The sequence below is a fragment of the Phyllostomus discolor genome, chromosome 1, assembly GCF_004126475.2.
Source record: "Phyllostomus discolor isolate MPI-MPIP mPhyDis1 chromosome 1, mPhyDis1.pri.v3, whole genome shotgun sequence".
NCBI classification, from domain to species: domain Eukaryota; kingdom Metazoa; phylum Chordata; class Mammalia; order Chiroptera; family Phyllostomidae; genus Phyllostomus; species Phyllostomus discolor.
The window spans coordinates 48052063-48073845 of NC_040903.2; the positions used below are offsets into that span (position 1 = coordinate 48052063).

General features: G+C 42.3%; 1 protein-coding gene across 1 annotated transcript in view; it reads left to right on the forward strand.

The window, feature by feature from the left end:
• SHROOM3 (shroom family member 3) overlaps positions 1-21783 on the forward strand; it is a 278644-nt gene that overhangs the window by 82435 nt on the left and 174426 nt on the right. The window contains 1 exon segment of the mRNA XM_028505677.2: positions 11092-11246. Coding sequence (XP_028361478.1) covers positions 11092-11246 — 155 coding nt within the window.

The window sequence follows — 21783 nt, forward strand, 5'->3', positions numbered from 1 at the left end:
CCTTACTTAATGCTGATCTCTTCACTAGTGAGTGGTTTTGAATTATGTAGATTATGCCTCCCTATGAAGTCTTGTTACTGTGGAGACCTGGATAATGAATACCCAGATCATGAAAATCCCCATGTATGGAAAGCATTTCTTGCAGTTAATCTTATCCTTGGTTTATATTTTATTACTTTTTTCCTTTTGTTCAGATTCCTTCAACTCTTCCTTTCTTGTATATTTACAAGGAGCTACCTCAAATCTTTTGTAAAATGAAACAGGATATATGTATATATATATATATATATGTACATACACACACATATACACATATGTATATATAGAGAGATATGTATATATCTATAATGTATCTGTATAGCTATATATGTATAATATATATTTATAGATGTACACATCTATAAATATGTATATCTATCTGAGTCACCTGGGTGATTTGATATTTCCACCAAAAATCTCTTTGTGAGACGTGGTGAAGCTGCCAATCACCAGCAAGCCATAGCTGTGGCTGTTTTCGGCCATTTTCATCATATTGCATCTCTCATCCAATGAATAACATTAAGGTAGTACTCCTTATTAATTGTTTTACCTGGAGTGGTATATTCATGATGGACAACACCTTCCCAATCAAAAACCACATTAACGCAGTCTTAATCTTGCTGTGACTTTGCCGCATCTTCTTTGAAGAGTTTGTGTCACACTTTTATTTGTGCTGCACTCATTGCACTGTCCCCTTAAGCCTTCTGAATCATCTGGATAGTTTCCACAGAGGAATATTCAAGCTTAATGCAAAATTTGATGCAGATTCATTGCTCTACTTGCTCAGTCATTTTATATGTGATGGCCACACAATACACACACATTTGCAATGGCATCTACTGCCCCCACTGACTAGTACAGTGAAGTCATCATTGTTCGGGCATGCTTATCCCAGTCCACTCTTTTTGGCTGCCAGTTTACATTGATGTCATGCAAACTGTTCTTGTTCTATTAACAATGGCAGAGCTTTTCCTGGACAGATTATATGTGTGTGTGTGTGTGTGTGTGTGTGTGTGTGTGTGTGTATACACATATACATATATATGTATAAACATAAATACACACACATATACACACATAAAATGGAAATGAATACATGCTACTCAACTTTTTAATTACCCTGAACTTGACTTTTTCAATCAATCAATCAATCGTCTTAGGGAAGCTGAAGCGTGTGAATATTCCTTCTGGTGGTGAGGAAGCTGAGTGGCTGAGATGACTGAAATGAAGCTTGGCTGCTGCCTGACATATGAGATGCTCCCTTCCGCCCAGTGTGCAGTCAGCCCGGAGCCATGGGCTCGTCTCTGTTTTCTGGGTCTGCAGCTCATGTGGACGGTCCATGGAACGTCACTGGGTAACTTCCTGCCCTGGGATCACTCTCTGGAATAAAAGCCTCCTTCCAACAGAGAGACTGTTTCCTATTTCACTTATAAATCAAGTTAACTCCTATTTTGACTTTAAGAAAATGACCTCTTGTCTCTTCCCAATAAATTTTTTCCCTTGGTCTCTGCAGTAGCTAACACATGTATTCTTGTGATAGAAACAGTCAGAAAAGTATTAAATTTATTCAATAAAACCTCAAAAACCCACAATTCATAAAACATGCCTTTATGGAGCCTGTGCTATGTGTAAGGAAACTTCTGTGTGTTAGTTCATATAATCCTCACTCCAGCTCTTTGTAGTTAGCCCTCTCGTTCCCAGATTTAGGCGAAAGAAATGGGTGTTCCCAGAGGATGCGTATTTTGCCCGGGATCACCTGGTATCAGCAGTGAGATTCGAACCCATGCTGGTCTGATGCCAGAGCTCCCAGGCTTCATACCTCTGTGCCTGTGCTTTCCATCCAGGCTATGAATCTTGGAAATAAATTAATATATGTCCTATTTAGAAAATAATGAAAGAAATTGGTTATATCATTTTAATAGTCACTGTCACATATGTATTCTAGTTTCAAAAAAAAACTAAGGAATTTTCCCTGTTGGTTATTTTAAGTGTGAGAAACACACACGTCCATCTCTAAGGCACTGACTCATCATAATGCACAGCAAACAATATTACCTGTATTTAAAAAATAAGAACCTCGTCAGGGGCCCTGCAGATAAGGGCCAGAATCAGGATTAGAGCACAAGGTTCCTGACTCCTAGCCCGGTACTCTTTCATCTACTATAATACACATCATTTTCTGACTCAGAAAAGAAATATTCAGCCTTGGCTGGAGTGGCTCAGTGGTTGAGTGCTGGCCTACGCATCAAGGGGTCACCAGTTCGATTCCCAGTCAGGGCACATGCCAGGATTGCAGGCCAGGCCCCCAGCAGGGGGTACGTGAGAGGCAACCACACATTAATGTTTCTTTCCTTCTCTTTTTCCCTCCCTTCCCCTCTCTAAAAAACTAGCTAAATAAAATCTTTTTAAAAAACACTTGCATTTATTTAAAAAATTTTTTTCAACAGTGGATACCCACTTAGATGAGAAGTGGAGGGGGAGTGGAGAATGGGGACATTGCTTCTATACCCTCATATCACTCTGTGCAACTCATGAGAAGGTTTCGTTTAAAGTCCTGCACTTAGTCCTGGGTTCCAGAAATGCTTATTAATTTCACAGGGCCTGAGAGCGAGATACAGTTCCTGGAAGGGACTTTTATTTATTCTGCTCTATTTTGTTGTCCCCACTTTACATGCAGTTTAAAACAAGAATGCCCAGGTTGTGAGTAATGAATGATAAGCCCTGGTGAATAAAAAATAAAAAGCAACACTCTAAAACTTTGAGAGATTCTTAATACATTCCTTTAGCTACTTTTCATCTTTCCATATTTTGCTGCTTGTTTTATTATGGATGTCGCACTTATGGAGAACATATTTCTCCTCAAATCACCAGCTACACAAAGCAGCGTGTAAGTCGCACATTATGTGGCACTGACTGTGGTTATTGAATTACCCCTCCCTGTCCATGCTCCTACCTTGTCATCATCTGGGAATGAACGTAGTCAGGAGAGGGGAGGAAATTATTTGTGAGTTTACATGTTAGAATGCAAGTGAAATTCAGTTGTGGTGGACTTCTGAGGAATGAGTTCAGTTTTACTCAAAACTCCAGTTAGGCCTGGCTGGTATGGCTCAATTGGTTGGAGCATCATCCCATAAAATGAAAGGTCACAGGTTCAATTCCTGGTCAGGGCACATGCCCGGGTTACATGTTCGGTCTCCAGTCAGGAGTGTACGGGAGGCAACTGATCGATGTTTCTCTCGCATCGATATTTCTTCCCCCACCCCATCCCCCTCTCCCTTCCTGTCTCAGGAAAAAAAGAAAAGCCCCTCCAGACAGACGTACACATAGATGGGAGTCACCGCACAGTCCGTGTTGGGTGGGAAGGCCCTCCCTGGACTCGGTGGCAGTGCAGGCCAACTCTTCTGTTCACGTGTAAGCTAGGAACTCTGTTGAACCGAGGACACATAGAATACCTTCAGGATTCTTAAAAAGTCTTGGGTGTCGGGTTCCTTGGGCTCTGAAAGGATTAAGCAGACAAGTGAAGAAGCGTTCATTTGGGAACAGAGTTCCAGGGCATTCTCTGAGGCAGCAGAGTGGAGAGTGTGGGCTCTGAAGTCAGAGTCTTGAATTCCAGACCCAGGTCTGTTTTACTAATTGTATAACCTTGAGCAAGTCAATGGTCTTCACTGAGCCTTGGGGTTTGCATTCATATAAAAAGGAGATTATAATATCATACAGCACCTTTGTGACTTTTTTTAAATATATTTTATTGATTATGCTGTTACAGTTGTCCCATTTTCCCCCTTCTCTCCCATCCACCCTGTACCCCCTCCCACCCACATTTCCCCCTATAGTTCATGTCCATGTGTCATATTTATGAGTTCTCTAGTTTCTACATTTCCCGTACTATTCTTGCTCTCCCCCTATCTAATTTCAACCTACATTCTATGCTACTTATTCTCTATACCTTTTCCCCCTCTCTCCTCCTCCCACCCTCCTGCTGCTAACCCTCCACGTGCCCTCCATTTCTGTGGTTCTGTTCCTGTTCTAATTGTTTACTTAGTTTCTTTTGGTTTTGCTTTAGGTGTGGTTGTTAATATTTATGAGTTTGCTGTCCTTTTACTATACATGTCTTTTCTTTATCTTCTTTTCTTAGATAAGTCCCTTTAGCATTTCATAAAATAAGGGCTTGGTGATGATGAACTCCTTTAACTTGACCTTATCTGAAAAGCACTTTATCTGCCCTTCCATTCTAAATGAGAGCTTTGCTGGATAGAGCAATCTGGGATGTAGGTCCTTGTCTTTCATGACTTGGAATATTTCTTTCCAGCCCCTTCTTACCTGTAAGGTCTCTTTGGAGAAACCAGCTGACAGTCTGATGGGAACTCCTTTGTAGGTTACTGTCCCCTTACCTCTTGCTGCTTCTAGGATTCTCTCCTTCGTTTTTACCTTGGCTAATGTAATGATGATGTGCCTTGGTGTGTTTCTTCTTGGGTCCAACTTCTTTGGGGCTCTCTGAGCTTCTTGGATTTCTTGGAAGACTGTTCCCTTTGCCAGATTGGGGAAGTTCTCCTTTATTATTTGTTCAAATACGTGCTCAATCTGTTGCTTTTCCCCTTCCGAATCTGGTACCCCTATAATTCGGATATTGGAACGTTTAAAGGTGTCTTGGATGCTCTTAATCTTTTCCTCAATTTTTTGAATTCTTATTTCATCATGCTTTCCTGCTTGGTTGATTCTATCTTCCTTCTGGTCCACTGTATTGTTTTGAGACTCATATTCCTTCCTTTCACTATTGGCTCTCCTCCGCGTGTCTTCCTGCATCTGTTTTATGGTAATCTGCATTCTTTCATCTAACTTTCGTCCAAAATCCATCAGTTCCGTGAGCTTTCTGATCACCAGTGTTTTGAACTGCGTATCTGATAGACTGGCTAATTCTTGGTCACTCAAAAGGATGAGTCCTGGGGGACTGATTTGCTCTGTTGAAAACATGGGGTTTTTTTTCCCCCTTTCTCTCCTTTTTTTTTTTTTTTTTTTTTTCCGGTCTGGTTGCTCTTGTTACGGTGGGGGGGCGGAGCCTTAGGTGCTCACTGGGGCTGGGCACCCCAGTCGCTAGATTGTGACGTTATATGTGGGGGCGGGGCGGGAGAAAACAACGGCGGTATTTCCGTTCCCTTGTCTGGGCTTCTGGGCCGCGAGTTCTGCCCTAGTTCACAATCGCTGCCCCTCTGGGTCTGCCAGCCGCAGCTTGCGTACTCAGGGATCACCGCTGCCTTCTTACGCGCCCGATGGCTTTTGCGCCGATTTCGCGCCAAACCTTCCCCCGACCTCCACGCGCCGCCAACCCGAGCCAGCCCCTCGCCCGCAGGCTCGTCTTCTCCTACCAGTCCGGATGAACGCGTCTACTTCAACTTCTTGGCTGCCCGACTTCCATTCAGATAAATCCTCTGCCGGATCTGGGTGTTATTCTGATAGTAAATTATTGTTGTAAATTATTGGTTTTCTAATCTTGGTTGTACGAGGAGGTACGGTGCGACCACCTATTCCTCCATCTTGCTGGAAGTCACCTTTGTGACTTTTAAGATGATGCAGTAAATTATTGGGGCAGAGAAGGCACTCAACGACTGGTAGCAAGCATGATGAGGAGGAGGTGAGGGAGAAAGGCAAATGATAACCCGAGGAAAGAGCAGGTACAAGGGGCTGAGACCAGAGAAGGCCTGGCATACTCACATACAGGGAGCACTTGTGTTTCTACTCTGAGTACGAGGAGGGTCATGCAGAGGGTGTGACCTGGTCTGATCAGAGTTGTAACATGGTCACTAGGTTGCTGCCAATGACGTGCTTATGATTGTGGTAATGCTGCAGCTGATGGCATAAGATGAAGAACAGGACTGGGGAGGCAGAAAGCCAAGGCATTTGGGTTTGGAGGGCACAGATCCTGGAGAACTGGAACATGAGACCACTCCCCAGATGGCAGCTTCACTCCTCTGGAGTCACTCTAGAAAGATTAAGAAAGAGGAAAGGAAGATGGGCCTGGCTCCCTGCCGCTCTGCGCACCATGTCCAGTGGTGGCTAACATGGATGTGTGTGTGCGTGTGCACACATATCTGTTGCATATATCACCCAGTGCTGTAGTTATTTCTTTAAAGTCAGCTTCCCCAGATTTGTTCAACAGGTGTTTATTAATCATCTGTTAGGTGCAGACACTATGTTAAATGCTAAATTTATAGCAGTGTAAATGACTATAAATGATTCAAAAACCAACCCCTCACATGGTCACCAAAGCAAAAATCAATATAATCCTATAGGTGTGGATACATTTAGGATCTGAGCAAGGAAAAAGCATGCCAATTTTCCAGGTGTATACTCACCTAGTTTGTTGTCTTAGGGATTTCCCACCCAGCTGTACCCTGTGTATTATCTGAAGTAATTTAACCTGTTGACAATCACATTCTTGGAATAAGTAAATTCTATGCAGGTGAAATTGGACAAACAATACCAGTGACCTCTTTAGCTGCTGAAGTATTGGTCCCAAGGTTTAAAATAATAAGCTGCATTTTTCACTGAGTCTTGTTGACAGACAGTATCAGCAGGACTTGGGGTTAGAAGAAGTATAATCCTCTTTGATGAATAGTTTGAAAAAACAATTGTTAAAGCTTTTGTAAATATTTTTAAAGTCATACTAATGATTTTAGATAGATTGTGTGAATAATGACACCCACTAAAGATGTATGCGTTTGGCTAGCCTTGGTATATTGAAATTGATTTTGTTACCAGTGCATCAGCAAAAGCACCTTAACATATCAATTTATCATTGGTGATAATAAATGGAGACAACAACAACCTTCAACTTTCTTGGCCACCAAGTTTATTACCTGAGTGGTCAACAAAGAATTACCCACTGACACTGATTCTATCGAGTAGAAAGGCAGTGACTGGGCCAGCAGCAGGCAGCAAGGGCGGTGGAGGGGAACGTGGGGTCCTAAGGACCCACAGACTGACACAGCAGGATTTAATCTGCTGAGCCAAACTGAGTTAGACCAGGGGTCCACGTTTCAGGACCAACTGGCTCAACTCAAGTGCTATTGGGACTCTCCCTTTCGAAGCACAGCCCCTGGGTAAATCCTAGCACAGAGCAAACTTCCACGGCTCCTGTGATTCTCTAAAAATTATTTATGTGGATAAATTTAAGCACCTGAAGAACAGAAAAAATGTAGTCTTATTTTTATCAGTGTGAGGTGTCTCACCTGCCTCAGTGAATGTGCATGTTTTTTAGTACAAAGATATGGAATATATTAAAAGTATACTAGAATGTCAACTCCAGAAAAGGAGAGAATACAGTTTCCCTCACTGACATTTCCCCAGTTCTAGAACAATGCCTGACACATGGTAGATGCTCAGAAATGTTTCTGGGTGAATGAAAGAATGAGTGGGTTCACTAGGTTTTTGACCTCAGTGGGCTTAAAATCTAGAAGTGAGGATAGAGCATGATCAGAAATATCCACAACAGGCACTAGACTTATCGGGATAATCACTCTGTAGGGTACACAAATATCTAATCACTATGCTATACAGCTGAAACTAATATACTGTATGTCAATTGTAGTTGAAAAATAAAATAATTAATTTAACTTTTAAAATACCCATGCCAAAGGTAGTGATTGTAGCTTGTCTCAAGACAGGTAGAAATCATTTAGAAGAGAAAGAGAGAGACAGTCTATGTTGACAAAGAGAAGTCTCATGATGAAGGATATTTGGGAAAAGGAGAAAGAGGAAAAAAGAAACTGAAAATATAGGATAGAGGCTTACACAAAAGATCAGTGTTAGAGAAAAGATCTAAAAGTTGCCTCCGGTAATAATTAAAACCTGAAGACAGCACGAACCACTAAGAGTATGGAGAGACTTGAGAGTCAAAATATATGAGGTCTGTCCAGAATGTATCCAGCCATGTAACATGAAAAGTAGAGACATTTATTGAAGAAGATACAAGATACAAGAAACATTGTACATAGGACAATGACTCCTCAGTCCCCTTCCAAGTAGGCACCTTGGGATGTCTCACAGTTTTCCCAGTCTCCATCAGCTGCCCTGTGGTATTTTCCTGAATCCCATCAATGGTCTGAAATCTTGTCCCTTTCAAAGGTGATTTTAGTTTTGGGAAAAGCCAGAAGTTGCAAAGTGCCAAATCTGGGCTGTAGGGAACTGAGTTACCTGGGTGATTTGATGTTTCACCAAAAACTCTAAAACACCAAAAAAGGTGTGATACATGTGTGCATGCCATGATGAAGCTGCCAATCACCAGTTGCCATAGCTGTGGCCTTCTGAATCATCTGCATAGTTTCTGTGCAGGAATGTTCAAGCTTAATGCAAAATTTGATGCAGATTTTTTGCTCTACTCGCTCAGTCATTTTGAATGCAATGGCCACACAGTACACATGCTCACTCAACAGTGTCTACTGTCCGCCACTGACTAGTACAGTGAAGGCATCATTGTTCACACATGTGCATTCCAGTCCACTCTCCTTGGCTGCCAGGTTACATCAATGCCATTCTTGTTATATTAAAATGGCTGGACTTCTTCTGGACAGACCTCGTGTAGTAGGTACCCAATGTTTGATAAATAAATAGCATTTCAAAAATCGCCCCAGCCCCCACTTTTTTCAATTTTATAAATAATTATATTGATAACATTTTAAAAGTAAGTATTTTAAACCTAAAAGTTCTGTGCAAAGTGAAGAGATTATGAAAAACTCTGTAAATACAAAGGATTATACAGATGGTTTATGAGAACAGTGAACAACAATAAAATCCTTTATGACATTCTTCCTTACAATGTTTGCTTTCACATTACATCAGCCATGAGAAGGACATAATATAGATATACAAGTGAGATTTCTTGACTTCCTTTTTCATGTAGGAAATTGATCATTTTCTAGGCCTCACTTTATTCTCCTTTTATAGAAAATGTTGGCAAATGATACAGAGGGGATTCAATTTCACAAACTGCACTTGAGTAGGACCTCCTCTGTGGTGTTCAATGTTGTACCTCCACCTTTTCTCTCCATTACTGCCACAGAGTAGATGTTCACTAAATATTAGTTGAATGAATAAACCAATATTTTCTGAGGAGGTCCTTTGTGCAAAGCTCTGGGGAGGCATGGTTTCCATCTTCAAAGAATTCACAGCCCAAGCTGGGGCTGGGGTGGGACTGTGGGCAGGGAACAGGCATAAGTAGCTCCCCTGAAAGGGTGCAGGCCTGCTGGTGTGGCTCAGTTGTTTGAAGCGTTGTCCTGTAACTGAAAGGCTGCAGGTTTGATTCCTGGTCAGGGCACATACTTAGGTTGCAGGTTTGATCCCCATTCCCAGCGCATACCAGAGACAACCAGTCCATGTTTCCCTCTCACCTCGGTGTTTCTCTCTCTCCCTTCTTTTCTCTCAAAAAGCAATGAAAAGATGTCCTTGGGTGAGGATTCAAAAAAAAGACAGGGTGTGATAGCCACAGGCATGTGTTAAAGTAGTATGAAAATAATAAATTATTTAGATGTCATTTCCCAGTTCATGTATTATTTTGTTCATTAGATTCTCTAAAGATGTGGGAAAGGAGAGTTACTTCCTAAAGGCCAGATTGGGTGAGGAGGTGGGGGGACTAGTAATGAGAGGCCTGGAAAGGCTTAGAGGAACAGGGATTTGAATTTGGCCTCAAAGGATGAGTAGTAATTAGATTGAATACTACGATATGCCAGACACTATTTAAACATTTCTTGCATGAACTCACATAATCCTCCCAACAATCTCTGTAGTAAGCACTATCTATCATCTTACAGAAGAGTTAACTGAGGCACAATAAAGTTAAATAACCTGCTCACAATCACCCAGCTAGTAAGCAACAGAGCCATGTAGTCTGGTTCCAGTTTTTATAGGTGGCTTAAGGGTGTTGCAGGTGGTGGGGAGCGACCCAGGTAGAAGGCAAAGCTGAGCAGCCTTGAGGTCAGAGTGTGCCCAGTGTGCATGGGAAAAAGTCAACTTGTAGAAGGTTGGCAGGGAAGTATGGTAGAACAAAAAGGATAAAAAGGCAGGAGAAACAACCACCAATGGAGGATGGGTAAATACACCATACTGTATTCATACCAAGATGTTACAGTAGAATATTTTATAAATGGAAATATCTTTATGAAACATGATTAAATGAAAATAATACCTACCACTTTTAAATCTTACTATTAGCCAGGAATTGTTTACTCATTCAGAGACCAGCCTCAATGTTCCTCACTTCCAGTCTGTGAGGTGGGAGCGATTTTTGTGAATGAGTCTGCAACTTAGAGAGTTCCTCTTACGTAGGTTATCTGTTTGTTTCCCCAAGCTCTTAACCACCTCACTTTAATGCCTCTCTGTTAAATGCCAAAGGATGATTTAGGAGGTGTGTGTAGTGTGATGTCATTTTTATAAAAAGAAAAAAAAGCCTATATATGGAGGCCATAGGTGAAACTGTGAACAGTGAGAGAGAGCACTGAAGAGAGCAACACGAGAGAGCAGGAGCAAGGCTCACTGTCCCCTGCCCCTTACACACTTCCTGTGTTCCTTTCATTCTTTATAATAAGTTAATGACTCTATAATGATTTATTAGAAAATTAAAAGTATTAATAGAAAATTCAATTATTGAGTTTAGCATATATAATTTTAATAATTAAAAACTACCAAGGGCCAAATGTACACATTTATTATAGGAATTTGATCCATTTTATATATATTAAGATCTATGGAAGGTTTTTGAGCATGTGGGAAATTCCAGAGAGTAATTGTTGAAAAAGGAAAATATGGGTCAGGTTTTATGTACTGTTTTTTGGGTTTTTTTTTTCACTTTTTATTCCCTTTTATCATTACTGCCATTCCACAAGCAGCCACTGGCGTATGACACTGGACTGAGCATCCTCTGTGGGCAGGCAGGGTGTGGAAACAGGAGCCAGGCCCTGCTTGCTGGAAGTGGGCCCTGGTCTCCGCAGGCCCGCTGGGCACTGCAGAGTCTGGGCAGCGCCCAGGGTGGCTAACTCGTGGTTTGTTCCTCTCTCCGAGCAGATTGAAGAAGGGGGCAAAGCGGACTCAGTGAGCTCCAGACTGCAGGCGGGGGACGAGGTGGTGCACATCAATGAGGTGGTGCTGAGCAGCTCCAGGAGAGAGGCTGTTTCCCTGGTGAAGGGATCCTACAAGACCCTCCGGCTGGTGGTGCGCAGGTAGGCGGGGCTGGTGCTCACTTGTACTTCCTACGCCTCTCCCCACCTCTGCTCAGTGGCTGGTAGCTGGCTCTTTACACCTCACTATGGGGATCATTATGCCCCCTGTTTTTTCTTTTTTCTTGCATTCTGTGGCATATGAGAAGGAACTTGGGTGAAGACATTTCGGATACTCCCTCTTTCAAAACAATGGCTTCCCAGCAGGTATTGGCTTGGTAGAGTCCTTCCTCACCATACTTCTACATTTCCAGAATTGATGAAAAGAGACCCTGATACCAGATGTGGTATGAACTCTATGACGCATTGTCTCACTGTGGGACTAGAGAAAGTAATTGGCTTGGAGCTTTAGGGTGACATTCCATTCGACCCCCCTACACCACAGTGGTCATCAAAACAAGCAAGTTTCTTCTTTCGTTTGTTTTGTTTCTGTGGTTGTGATAGTGGTGCTTCTTTTGTTAGAAATTTTGGGTTGTGATTGGTTTTAATGCCTTAAAGTAGGAAGTTTCCTACTCCTAGAAAACTGATTTCCTCATGGTGAAGGGAATTTGTTATAGAAAAAGGAAGAGAGTCAATTTTTTTTATCACCATTACAAACCAAGTGTTTTGCATATGTTAGCTCCTTTAACCTGCAGGAGCTATCACTATCCCTATATTATTAAGGCAAGAGGTAATGTGGGTTACTGAAGGTAGAACGCTGATAAGTAGAAGAGTCAGAAAAGAGTCTAGGTGCCCTGGTTTCACTTTACCACACCACTTGAGTGGCATTACCTACTAAACCCTAGGTCTATACATTTTGCTTTTTTTAATTTTTATTTCTTCATTAAACAGCTTTTGGCTGCCTTACTTGGCAACTACATGTTATAATATTTGAGAATGTTCAAGTTGCCTGGAACTTTAGGGGTCATTGAATCAAGCCGCACCATCGTCAAGTGTGAACAGTTAGCTGGTCTTCTCATCACGCCACAGATAGTCTCTCCTGGGACCCTTCAACCTTGCACGCGTTTATTCCTCAAAGTTGACTGCGTGAGCTCTTGTGTTCATACCAAGGTACTACAGTAGATGTTATAAAAACAGCAGCTCCTCCCAGCCACAAAAACACAGTGGTGGCTATGGTCTCACCATGTCTCCAGCTTCTAGTGACTGTCCTCAGTGTGCTGGGCTGTGTCTAGTTTCTCTTCAGAGCCATCTAACCAGCTGCTTCTCTGGTGGCCAGTGATGCAGAGTGGCTCAAAGAACAGATGCCAGAACAGATGCCCGAGTCAGATCAGGTCCGGGTTCAGATTCCAGGGCTGTCATACTCTAGCTGTGTGACCCTGGGCAAATTACCATGAAATGTACCCCCAAACCAAAGATTCAGTTTCCTCATCTTTAAATGGGGATTAAACAACCTACTTTACAAAGTGATTAAAAAGATTAAATGATATACTTGTGGTAACCACAGATGCTGCTGGTATTTATATATTATTATTGATCAAGTTCAGGCATATGCCCATTCCTTGTGGCTCAAAGTTTGAGTAAAGCACACAGTCATCCCATAAGGACAGCTGACTTCTCAGACAGGGGGGTGGGAAGGCTCAGAACCATAAGGCCCAATTCATGGGTCTGGAAGAGCGTCGAAGGTTTGGAACTCATTTTTGGCATTGGAACCCAAAGCTCAACTGCCATTTATCTGTTGAGGACAGACAGAGGAATCCATACTCCTGATGTGTTTTGATGGGACTTTGGTGACAGATGAACCTCTGAACAGGACCACCCTGTTCCCTGCATGAAAAGCAGTCATGCTGGCTTCTGGCCACGCCTCCTAGTGGATGGTGACCTGAGATTCTGCAGTACCTCTTTTAGCAGAACAGGAGCCGGTCCTGGGGTTGAAGTCTGCCCTCGTCATTTACAAATTGTGTGACCTTGGGCCTCCCTATGCCTCAATTTCCTAACTTAAAAAACAGAAATAATACTTTCTGCCTCAAAGCGCATCACAAGAATTTAATGAATAAAGTAAAAGAACATAGCAGATGTGCAGTGTTTGATCATTTCTGTTCATTCTGGACTGGGTTAGAGAGGCATGTGGTAAAATGGAGGAGTATTGCCATATTACTGAACCTGCTGGCTCCGTGATTATCGAGAAGCAGCTCCTCCCCCCGCCCTGTTTATTCCCTCAGTGATTTAACATCATTAGGGGGCTGGTCCCCTGCCTAAAAGATACAGAACTTGTCATGACAGTACTCAGGAGCTCATGGAATTTAGGAATGTTAATTCACATTTTGCAAACTCACAGAAATTGAAGGCTATACAACAGAATATCAATGCATTAGCTCATTTTGGAAAAAGACAACTCTAAGTGGAACAAGTATCCGTCTACTTTGCTGCCCAGGAAAGCTAAGTAGGAAGTCTGACCATCAGTGTGCAGTGCTCGCAGGCTCAGCATGAAGAGAGGAGTCTGAGGCACCAGTGTGCTGGCATCTGTTGTGCCGTCCAGATGGCCTGTCTCCCCATCAGGGACACCTCTGCCAGGTGGCCCAGATGCCTGCACTGGTGAGTCAAGGCTCTTTCCCCTCTCGATGCTGGGGATTTTGGGGATCGAGGATCGAGGATAGTGGATTATGCTGCCCAGTGCTCCTCTCCAGTCTCATTTCTTCTCTGCTACTCACACCAAATCCCCTTTCTGATTGACACATTCTTTCTTCAGATATGCTAATATGATCGATAAGGTTACCGAAGAGCCTTTGCACTCTCTGCTTCTGGGGTGGGAAACATTTTGTGTCTAAGATGCCTTTTGAATATGTCTTATCTCATCTATTATGTGTTGATTTTTATAGTTGAGCGCTCAGAGTTTAGGGAAAGAGGCGGGCTTTACTTCTCACACATACTTAGAGATGGGGATTAGGAATGCGCCTTGGTAGACATGGATGGACATTCCTCCCCGACCTTTGAGGGAACTGGGGAGAAGGCCCTTTGCTCTGGGTTAATCTGGCTTTGTACTTAGTACAGCTGTCACTTTCCTGAAAAATCTTACCTTTATTTATACCTTGGCACATGTCATGCCCTGAGATTTTCATTTCCTTCCAGTTATTCGTGACAGGGTGACTTGTGATATTTCACTCATTAGTTTTCCTTCTTTCCCAAAGTGATCTCTGTACTTTAAAGAAAAGATTGAAGTGGCTTCCAGGAAACATAATTGGAAGTCCTGTTCCCCAGAGAAATATTTTTTTCATGAGATGAAAATTCTATATCAGCAGCTCCGTCTGTACCTACTTCATTTCTCTTAAAGTGAGTTTTGGGTCAGCTTCCATAGCCGCCATAAAAATGCCAAGAATGCAGAGCACAGTCCTGGTGTTTATATAAGTTTTGAGGGTGTTTTACCCAGCGACCAAAAACAATCAAAAGTAGAAACACCTTACAAGGCTACAATGACAAGAGAAATGCAAAGTCTCGAGTGAGTTGTGGGTCAAAGACCTTTGAAGATCTGCTGACCCAGAAAGAAGGCAGAGTTTAGTCCTCCGGGAGGAGGGAGTGAAGGGTGGTGTGGATGCTGCAAGAACAATGTGTCGGCTGCTGCTGGGTACACAAAGAGGGCAGGTCTGCAGCGAGAGGTGGATAAATGGAGAAGAAATGAGAAAAATAAGAAGTGGGCCGAAGAAAAGACCTTGCTGAAGGAAAACAAACACCTCCCAGCTAAAAGAAAATTGAAGAAGGAAAACCTTCATGGAATGCAAGGACAGTGTAAAGGACGTATGAGTAAATTAGGAAAACAGACACGCATACCAGTAAGAGCTAATAATCCAAGCCGTCTCTAAATCAACAGAGACTTTATTTGGCAGCTGTGTGTAAAATACACGTTTTAGAACCAGGTAGCACTTAAATGCAAACTAATAAAAGAAAGGGCCTTCAGGCTTAATTTAATATTCTTGAAGGTGATACAAGATGCTTTCAGTATAGGTAATAGTCACTGCTGATTGCTGATACCCCAAAATTTAAATTAAAAAAAAATAGGAGGCCACAATTTCCCTTCAGAACAGATATTGGGATTAATTGCTTCATGTTCATATAAAATCATGTTTTTACCCAGATTTGGGACTCAGATTCCTGTCTTGAATGGAGTAATCAGAAAGCCATTGTAGCCAATGGATCTGTAATCCCAGTGCTGACACCCAGTTCAACCCCTGCTTTTCTTGGCAAAGCCAACCTCCCAACCTTCTGTACCAAGGTGCTATTTTTGCCAAATACTATCCTACTCCTAAAGATTTTTTTATGTGTGTTTGTTTTGTTTTGTTTTGTTTTAAATTAATGGTTTGTGGGTTTGTGTGGCAAAGCAAAATTTTGGGGTATATTTCATGATAACTGTTTTGTACGTGTTTTGGAAGGCTCATGTAAGCCATGTGAAAGTCAGCTTCATTCATTCTGAGAGAGGAGACCTATGAGATGGTAAAGCAGGTTTGACACTGCCAGGATTTGAACTCTGATGGCATTAGACACTAGCTGTGTCCATGAGTGAGTCATTTAACATCTCTGATTCTTGCCTCACAGGATCATGAGGATTAAATGAAAAATATGTATGTACAGTATAGAACATGGTGATTAAAGCATGAACTGTCCTAGAAATGAAATGAATATTTGCTAAGAAAGTTACCTTGAAGAGGTCTAATCTCTAGAACACTTCGTGCGAGTGAGGGACCCTGTTCATGGGACGACTACAGTGAGGCATTGGTTTTCTGGTGCAGGAGGCAGTGTGCCTGATTCTGAGCCACAAGCAGAGGGTGGGGAAATGGGACCCCCTTTTCAAAATGGAATCTTATACTACACCTTCCCATCAAATCTGCAAATTTGACATAGCTTTTCCCCTTCCCATTCATTTACACGATGAGTTTACATGTTGGGAGGAAACTTTTTTACTGAATATGACTGTGTGTGTGTTTGTGTGCATGAGGGCTAGGAATAGATCACATTTTACTGACAAAAAAGAGATTGAGGAGAAGAGGGGCTGCATTAGTAAAAAACAATAAGCACCTGCCTAAAATATGTGTACTTCCAGGCTGTGTGACTTGTCCTGTGTGGGTGGCCAGAGGGAGAATCTAGGTCTTGTCACTTTCAGCCCATGGATCTGCCCAGGGGTGAAAAATGAGAAAATTGTATCCAAAGACGTGTCCTGGTCACTTGGCCAAGGCCACATGCTAGTGCCAAAATAAGACTCTTGGTCTCTGAGAACATAGGTCTTGGGGCCTCTTGGCATCTCAAGCAGTGAATGAATTAACACTTTCCACTCCCCTGCCTTCTCCATCTAGAAATGTTTGTAATGTTTAAAAAACAAATAGACAAAAGGCAAACACAAAAGAAAACCATAACCCCCAATAAATGGACTTTTAATTTATCTAGGAAAAACTGTTCCATGAAGAGGTGATTCTGAGCAACACTAACCTTCCTGCAGGAGTTCAGAGTCAATGCACTTCAGTGCTTTCTGCACCAGGCTGACTTGAGGTTCTCTATCAATCTCTGGAAATAAAACTATTTGTTACATTACAACTGCTTCCTCCCCCCCTAACAAAAATGGTGATGATATTAAGTTCACCACAACCCTCAGGCCCACACTCCCTGGAAAAAAAAATCCCACATTTCTGAGGGTTGGCAGAATAGTTCCTTTTATAACTGGGTGAGGTGACATTATTGGAATGGAATGAGATGGGTGGCTCACACACTTGCTACCTCTGTGTCAGATTTCTATGACTTTTTTTTTACGTCTCGATTGAGTTATAAGACTGTAACTCACCCAGGATTTGCAAGCCAGTGATCTTGAAAGAAGTATCTGGTAATGAATGGAATGCTTTTTAAGGCCCTCTTAAAGAATACAAAATTAACTCAACTGGTAATTTTAAAAAAAGGATTGTGCAAATCACTTCCTTTTCTAACCCATGGTTACACTTTATAATAGAAAAGAATTTCTTTAAATATTATCACTATCCCCTCCCCACATTCTTCCCACTATTTTGCCATCTCTCTTCCCGGGCCCCGCGTGCCTGACTCAATTCCCTTAAAAAGACGTCTAGTCTTAAAGCAACTTAGCCTGATTAACCACATGGTGTCTCCTTTTAACTATTTTAAATCAGTTTAATTCATTAAGAACTTTTAAAAAAATTCAAGCCCTGGCTGGCATAGCTCAGTGGATTGAGCACGGGCTGGGAACCAAAGTGTCCCAGGTTCAATTCCCAGCCAGGGTACATTCCTGGGTTGCAGGCCATAACCCCCAGCAACCTCACATTGATGTTTCTCTCTCTCTCTCCCCCTCCCTTCCCTCCCTAAAAATAAATAAATAAAATCTTTAAAAAAAATTTGAACAGAACTCCCTATTTTTAAGACAACAAAGTTTGAAGAGAAGCTTGAACTTTTCTAGAACAAAATACCTGTTTTCCCTTATAAATTAACAATCTCTAAGCCAGATCGTGCCTGCTCCAAGCTGCCAGTTCTCAGATACGAAACGGTAAGCAGCATGTGGAAGAGAGGTCCGTATCATTTGGATTCCATCCTCAGCTCTGCTGTGTTCTGGCCATTGTACTATGGCACAATTCATTCTCCCTGAGGCCAAGTTTCTTCTTAAAATGAAGAACAGTAATAATGTCTTCCCTACTGCATATCTTTAAGGATGAAAGAAGGAAGCATATATGAAAATAATTTATTGTAATAAGCTATTAAATCATTAATCCAAATTTACCTGATTACATTCTCTTATGATTTGACTGGTTTGTGCAAAGGAGAACATACAGGTTGTAAAGTTTCTAACTATAAACTTTTTGCTAAGGGGAAATGTAGTTTTTTGTTTTTAAGATTTTATTTATTTATTTTTAGAGGGAAGGGATGGAGAAAGAGAGACAGAGAGAAACATCAATGTGTGCTTGCCTCTTGCACACAACCCAGGCATGCTCCCTGACTAGGAATCGAACCAGTGACACTTTGCTTCGTAATCCAGCACTCAATCTACTGAGCCACACCAGCCAGTGCGGGAAATGTAGTTTTAAAAGACAGTACCAACTAGGCCCAAGATTAGAATGGGGATTTTAAAAAGAAGACCATGTTCTTTGGACAACTTAAGCAGAAATTTCTGATTCTGAAACAAGTCAGAGCTCATTGGTAGGAGGCTAAGTGAGAGAAAAGGACCCTCAGTCTGCACAAAGAGCTTTCTAGGCAACTGTCTTTCATTTTCTGGGGCACCTTTGTGACATTAAATGAAAAGGTTAGGTTATATGGGCACATGTGGCACAGGCTGAGCAATTTGAAAATGTAATGTTCTTTAGACAACACTATATGTGGCCTTTGGGAAAATTATGATGTCAACAGAGAACTCTCAGGTGGGCAGACAGTGGGAGCTGAGGACAAATAGAAAAGGAGCAATCACAGTTTCCATATTGGCAATGGGCAAACTGCTCTCGAAGCTCCAGGTACTCACCTATGTATATGACTGACACACGTGGTCTCCTCCATCTCACCTGCACACAGAAACCCAATGAGAGAGATCCTTGCCCAGTATAACCTACAAGAATTGCCTGTGTCGGGATATTTAACAGGGCCTCACGGTGTCCTTTGTGGCCCAGTCCTCTGTGGATGGGCAGGGAGCAGGTGTGTCACACACACATCTTCACTCATGGCAGCCAATATGGCGGCTGTACAACTCTTGTGATTCTTTTGGGAGCTTTCCATGTCTTGTACGATACCTCCCACCTCACGTGCCTCCCTCACACTTGTGATGACCCTCTCATCCTCTCATTGCCCCCACCATTACTGTATGTGTCCTTATGATCTTCTACTCTTCGCATTTCTTAATTTGAGCCAAGGAACGGCCAGTCCTTGGGATGTGAATACAGATCCCAAATTGCAGCACAGTTTACACTGCATCCTGGGACCCAGGATCAGACTTCCCCAGAGGGGAAATCGGTATAACTGAGAACTGTGGTAACTTACTCTCTAAACATTTTTTTCCACTTGAGCAAGTGGTTGAGAGGAGGGGAAGGAGGCAGCTGCAGTGGCCTTCGACCCCCAGAAACTTTTCCAAGAGGCCTGGCATCATGGGAATTTGCTCAGTATGCTTTGAGGAGGTATTTCTATCCTGCTGGGACCATACAAGAGCAGTTTTTGGCTTCCCTGGAGTCCTAGGTTTGAATATCACCGTCTAGAAGCATAGTATTTGATTTCCTAACCAGTTGTTCCTTCCCATGGAAAATTCATGTAACACATTATTGGGTTTCCTGAGAGGTATGCAATAAGACTCCCTTGCTGTAATGGGAAAAGGGACATTTTTTGCTGTAGCATATAATGATAACTGCTATTTTTACTCACTGGGTTACATATGCTCACCGGCTATGCACTGAACACTAGCCACATACAAAGGAATGCTGTATTGTTTCCCAGCAAAGGAGGTCTGATGGTAAAAGGCCTGGTTTCATTCCTGGGATAACATGGTCTTATGGCAGACAAATGTCTTCCAACTAGGACTTACCCCTCCACGCCCAGCCATGAAAGAAAGGCATTCAGATATCTGTCTGAGACTTTAAGGGGTTGAAATCTGAGTTCTGAGATCACACACAAGAATTATGGTGGAATCCTTTCTCCCAATTCTAAATGTGGGGCATCAGCTAAAACAAGTAAGTTTGGATGATTCTGATTTAGAATATGAATCAAACATTTGTAATTCTGTATCCTTGAATCAAAATGGCTTAAAGCTGCTCCTTCTCAAACTTGGCTACACATTGGAATTACATAAGGAGTTAATAAAAATATAAACAGATGCCCAGGTCCCAGCCCCCCAAATTCTAATTTAATTGGTATGAAGTATACCTGGGCATTGGACATTTTTGAAGCTTCCCAAGTGACTCTAAAGTGCAGTAGAGTGTGAGAACCACTGGTTTTGGCTGTAAGTTGAAGTGATAAAGAGACACAGTGTAGACTAAAAAGTAGAAGAAATGCACACAGACTAGAAGGCGATGTAAGGAAAGTAGCAGGAGAAACAAGAAAGCCAACGGCGAGGTAGGGAGTATGACAAAGCCTTGTTAAGTGGGGAACCAAGTGCAAAAACAAAGACCCTAGCTGCTGAGTTCCCGGACTGTCTGGGGTCCAGAGAAGGCTGCCCACAACAGGTGGAGGGTAGCCCTTGCATTTCTATGAGTTCTGTTTCTCACTACTGCTATATGGAGTGGTAGTTTTTTAAAAGCTGATTAAGTGAAGTTACTACCAGTAAACAGGGGTGGGCTGGGGAAAGGTTGTGGGTGTGTAGCATGACCACCTTTGACTTCAGCTGTTACCAGGTTGTTCACGTTCACCAGTAGGTTTGGGGGCCATCCAGCCGTTTTGAGGGTCTAAAACCACATGCATCATACGACAGTTGCCATGTTCATTTTACATGTCATTTGTGGGTGGTGCCCCCATGAAATACACCATGAAAGAAAGATGGCTTGCCTTGGCTGGTGTGGCTCAGTGGGTTGAGCACACGCCTGCAAACCAAAGAGTCGCTGATTTGATTCCCAGGGCACGTGCCTGAGTTGCAGGACAGGTCCCTGGGGGACACAAGAGAAGCAACTACACATAGATATTTCTCTCCTTCTCTTTCTCTCTAACTTCCCCTTTCTCTAGAAATAAGTAAACAAAATCTCTTAAAAATGAAAAAAACCTTTAAATAAAACTACAAAAAATAAAAATTAAAAAAAGATGGCTTGATGCCATTGGACTTATTCAATCTAATGGGACAAACTACACAAAGACAATGTCAAGAGATACTGGAGTGGAATGAGCATGTGAGCGTCTGTGTCCTTATGGAATATTCATTTACCTTGTCAGTCCCCAACTTTAAAAAGTGCACTGCGTATAGATAGGCTTAGCACCAGTCTCTCATTTGCTGGGAGTGGGAGGTAGAGACATGGTTTCCAGAATCCTTAATGGGAAGTCAGAGCTTTGAAGGTCCTGTCAGTTTTGTCCTGTTCTGGATAATTCCACTGTTTTACTTTCTTTGTGGGCTATATGTTTTTATGTCTTAATTACTTAGATTTGTACCCTCACTTCCCCCAGGCATTTGCTCAAATGTCAGCCTTCCCTGTACGGCCAGTTGAACATGGCAGCTCTTTCCCATCATACTCCCAATGTTCCTTTTTTATTCACCTGTGAGACATACACTCACAACGTCATTCATTGTTTCCTTCTCATTAGAATATAAACTCCTAGATTTTGTTCAGCGTGGTGTTCCCAGTGCCTGCAACAGAATGAGCTCCTACTATGTGCTCAATGAATGTTTGTGTAATGAAAACAAAACTATACCCTGTAGCAGCTGTGTGGCCCGCTGGTTAGAAGCATGGGCTCTGACCAGGTTGCCCGACTTTGAATCCAGCTTTATCGTTGGGATTCAAATGCCTTAACCTCTGCAACAGCGTCATCATCCAAAAAATGGGTGTCATAAGAATATCTCCCTCACTGGTGTAGTAAGCTGCTGTAGAAACGTTTTCCTGCAGTGAGATTTCACTGGGACGGACAGGCTAGGCCCATCCTCGCTGCCCTTTCTGTTCCCTTACGG